General features: G+C 41.5%; 1 protein-coding gene across 3 annotated transcripts; it reads right to left on the bottom strand.

Moving 5' to 3' along the window:
• Positions 1-4,274, bottom strand: LOC108627406 (E3 ubiquitin-protein ligase ZNRF2). 3 transcript variants are annotated; one of them, XM_018028626.2, is made up of 4 exons: positions 2,840-4,179; positions 1,628-1,723; positions 698-803; positions 1-624 (listed from the first exon to the last, which is right to left on the bottom strand). In XM_018028626.2, the coding sequence occupies exons 1-4, from the start codon at positions 3,207-3,209 to the stop codon at positions 567-569; spliced, it is 630 nt and encodes a 209-aa protein (XP_017884115.1). In that variant the 5' UTR covers positions 3,210-4,179; the 3' UTR covers positions 1-566. The 3 variants fall into 3 exon arrangements, 2 of the variants coding, with proteins under 2 accessions (XP_017884115.1, XP_026671380.1); XR_003389499.1 differs by lacking the exons at positions 1-624; positions 698-803 and adding exons at positions 815-1,121; positions 1,196-1,418 and having other exon boundaries at positions 2,840-4,274; XM_026815579.1 differs by lacking the exons at positions 1-624; positions 698-803 and adding an exon at positions 814-1,418 and having other exon boundaries at positions 2,840-4,274.
• Positions 4,275-4,365: the final 91 nt, after the last annotated feature.

Genomic DNA, 4,365 nt, shown 5'->3' with positions numbered 1-4,365 from the left:
ATTGTTGTTGTTATTATTATTACGATTCAGGTCTACCTCGTAAACCGTCATCCGATATTCCCATTTCCAAGAAGAACAAAAGTTAATGCAACAGGTTACTTGGTTGAACCCTAATTGAAAATATAAAACTAAGTAAAATTTATAAATATGGTACAATCGATAGTAAGCTATAGAGCGATATAATAGATTAATTACAGATACGATAGGTAATAGGATTGTGTCGTTGAATCTTATGGCGATTTTGTTTTCCTTTGTTTAAGTCCTTCGCTTAGAGGAAGTATGAATTCGAATCGAGGATTTAGTTAAGTGTCTGCTTTTTCATATTCAAAGTGATGAGTATGTCTTGTCCATTGTCAGTCGAACAACGTCGCATACACGAACCACCACAGCGTGGACTAGCAGCCATCTTGACTAGCGTTTTTTTCTCAATATTTTTTTCTTTTTTTGTTTGTTATTCATCCGATGTTCCCTCCCACTTCCGTCGATGATTTATCCATCGTCACCCGCGAGAGTCTTTAGAGTCACCAAGTTACATCCTGCGGCTGTTCAATCTTGAACGGCACGAATCAATCGCCAGGATGCTCGGGACAACTGCGATTCACTTGAAACCATTTGTCGATACAACTGAAAAACAATAATAAATTATCCATAAGACTGCCATGATTGAATTTCATAGAACGAAATTAGGGTTACTTACTTTTTATGGTATATACAGAGGCAAGGTAAGCGAGCTATCACATCGCCGGGTTGTAGCTCTTCGAGACAGATAACGCATTCACCCTTTTCGTCGGACAGCACGTCTTCTACAACACAAGAATAGAAAACGAAGTATCAATTTTTCATGAATCGTGTTAATTTTTCAATGTCCCTCGTTAAATTACGTGACTGCTATGAGAAATTTAAGAGAAAAGATATAGTGATTTTCTTTTTCTAACAAAAACTCATGTTACCATTGTGGTAGATGAAAAGGAGAGAAACCAGAGGAGTAAATAAAAGAGTGGATGAGGTGGTTAAGAATTAGGGGTGGGAATGAGTCTTGTATGCCAACCTAACTAAACATAGATACCCAGTGCCCAACTATTCCAAACCTTCGATGACCTCATCCTTATCTCGAACTCATCCTGTCAACAACCAGCATCTACATTATCCTCCGCTTTGTACTATGCGTCATTTTTAATCTTGGACCTCTGCTTACCAACCCTTAATTCCCATCCACTGATCCTTCCCAGTGTACATATATACATATGTTCCAAAAACAATAGTTCCTTCTGTTCAGTCTAAAGCCACGAAGCTCTACTGTACTTAATAAAAACCTTTGCATAAATTTCATACTTCACTCTTATTGAGTATAATAAACGTCACCTCAACGGAATACAACAACAGAGATAAGATAAAGTGTAGAACACCGGAAAAGAGGCCTACAAAAATATGTGAGAGTCGGAGAGTGAATAACAAAGACAAAGGGCATATGATAATTGAAAACGACGATATTTGAAATAAAGAGAAAGTCAGAGTAAGAAAAGAGATCAGTTCGTAGACTATAGTAAGATGAAGATAATGTATATCTAACTTAATATAGACTAAGACTGTAACTCAAAAAGGAATCAGTTGAATTAATGATACTTACCATTGTAACTAAGACGTGGTTTGGTCAAACACATAACTAAGTGGCATTCCACATCGTCTGGCAGAATGAATTTCGAGCAGACCGAACACTTTAGACCTAGAAAAACACACAAGAAATAAGATTACTTAACGTTTCAACGAGTGAACTTAAACACCTCAGTGGACAACAATTTATGCAAGACAACAAGGAATTCTAATTTAAGAACAGGCGTACCGTAAAAAATTCTCCTCACTTGATTCACAGGTGCAACCTCGGCCTCGGACTCATTTAAACATGAACTTATTACAATGCCCATAATCAAACTTAAATATCACCGCCCATATACCCATTACAATTTTTTTTAAATACTAAATACCTCATCAGTGTGTGTTGATGTTTAGTTTAATTGAAATTGTAAATTTACGCAACTACGTTATAAATCACAATCGATTTAGTACATGCGGTTACCGGGCCAACTACTCGGACACAACATACGCCAAACAAATACCCTTCGCTCCTCGTGGTTGTCTCGTATTAGTAGCACCAGTGGCAGCAGTAGTAGTAATAGTAGTAGTAGCAATAATAATAATAATAATAATAATAATAATAATAACAATAATAATAATAGTAATAGTTAGTATTATAGTAGCGTACTCTAACCTAAATTTTACTCGCTACGAATTTAGTATTAATTGTATATTAAGTAAGTACTTAATATGTACAGAATTAATTATGTTCGCCTGTATAAAATAAAAAGTAGCCCAATTCCATTCTACATTTCGATCTACAAACGAAATGCATACATCGTTTGTAGATCGATCGTTTTTAAATTCCAAACGGAATCTTAAACGAAACCAAAGATCTCCTATAGGATCTACGTATGAGATTGATTATGTAACGAGTGATAACATCCATATCGGAATCTTCGTGTAACGAATCTACACTTAGATGTATCGTCGCACATCGTGCTGTGATACAAATTTATAAATGCTTACTCGAACCACGTACGTTATTATCGTACACAGCTGTAGCATTTATAATTAGTGCGATATACTTTGTTGGGCGAGTATATAAGCGCATTTGTATCACGAGTAAACCCGCTACGTGCAACTCGTAGTCATATGTATTTGGCTGTTGTTCATACGCAGTTGATAAGCGTGGGAATGATGATAATAAAATAAATCTGGGATAAGTTGGAACGTTGGCTGGCGCCCGAAGGGTTAAACCGCTTACCGTTGAAGGACCAGATGTGAGACGGTAAACTGTGCGCGGCGTAAAATCTTCTTCCGCTATCATCGTCGGGATCGTCGGAATCTAGCTGCGGAAGGCCGAGGGCCTGGCCGACCCCGACGGAAGAAGCGAGGCTGCTTTGTTCGCCGTTGGACGATAGATCCGGCACCGAACTCAGGGAACGAGCACGTTGCCTACTGTCCCCCGAGACTCTGGAAGTTTGCGACTGTGTTGCTGCTTGATGTTGCTGCAGCATGCCGACGGCCCCGGGGAACGATCGTAGGAAACCGTGGATCGCAGGCTCATTTGCTCCAGCAGAGGATTGTCCATTGCCTCCAGTAGAATGTGTCAGTGTGCTTGTTTTAGCTCCCATCCCGATTTCAAATAACCGAATGTTAACCACGAATATTTCTGCCGATCAATTATCCCCAGAAGGTGATGATTATCCTCGCCGTGGTACCGACGAAACGTTTATACCGTAATTAGAAGAAAAATCAACATTCCAAATATTAGTCGTTGGCAGTGATACACGCACCGACACAATTTTCGTAAATAGTCCTAGCCTCCTTGGTACGTGCGACCGACGTTTTTATTCTTTATCGCGCGTCGCGGACCGTCGGAATTGTTCAACGATTGATTACGACCGTTTAGGATTTCGGTATAGGCCGTATTTCGATAAACGTACGCGTCAATGAGCGATTCATATCGTCCAGATGCATACCGTCGTCGACTCGTCGCGCAAAACACCCCCCGACGACATCTTGCTAGAAACTTCCTAGAAGTCAGTGATCAGCAGCACACACGACGATGATCAGCTGCTACTGCTACGAGATCGTTCCGTTCCCATTCATGCTGCGTATACACTATACACCGTGCACCGACCGTGCAATGCCACCGAGCGTATACACGCTACCGAGCACTAATAACCCGACGACCGACGACACGTACGCGTACCGTGCCCTCAGCGACCACGACGTTGCGAAAAATGCTTTCTCATTCATACGACGCTTGATCTCGTCCCGCGGACTCGACATAGCGACGTGCAGGCGGCGGCAGACGCGACGATACCATATAGAGGGTACGCGACGATACATTCGAACATTTCTAATCGTACAAGTATCGTAGAACGCGTCGCGGGTCGATCTTTACGGATGTTTCGTTCCCCGTTTCAAGCAAAACGACAAACTCGATATATTTCACGGTTTGCCGATGGTCAGTACGTTCGCGATTCATCCGACAAGTCGCACAGAACCTCACTTCGAAAAACTACCCATCTATGGTATGAAATTCTATGCCATCGTGCGACCAATGGCTGTTGAACATAATAGAGACATCTGCAGTCCATGGCAGAGATCAGGAGGGAGATTGCATGGACTTAAAGGACGGTGCCTAAAGTGGGATCATGGGCGAGGGGAAAGGCTCCCAAAGGCATGAGGGGAAACAGCTCTGTTTGAGCTCACAAGTGGTGCCCTCAGTGCAGCCCCGCCTCATTTTGAACATGCTTATTCGTCTGATTCGCCTGGAACATG

The sequence above is a fragment of the Ceratina calcarata genome, unplaced genomic scaffold, assembly GCF_001652005.2.
Source record: "Ceratina calcarata isolate Rehan_Ccalc_2016 unplaced genomic scaffold, ASM165200v1 scaffold470.2, whole genome shotgun sequence".
In the NCBI taxonomy this organism is placed as follows: domain Eukaryota; kingdom Metazoa; phylum Arthropoda; class Insecta; order Hymenoptera; family Apidae; genus Ceratina; species Ceratina calcarata.
This window is presented reverse-complemented; position numbering and strand designations above follow the sequence as displayed.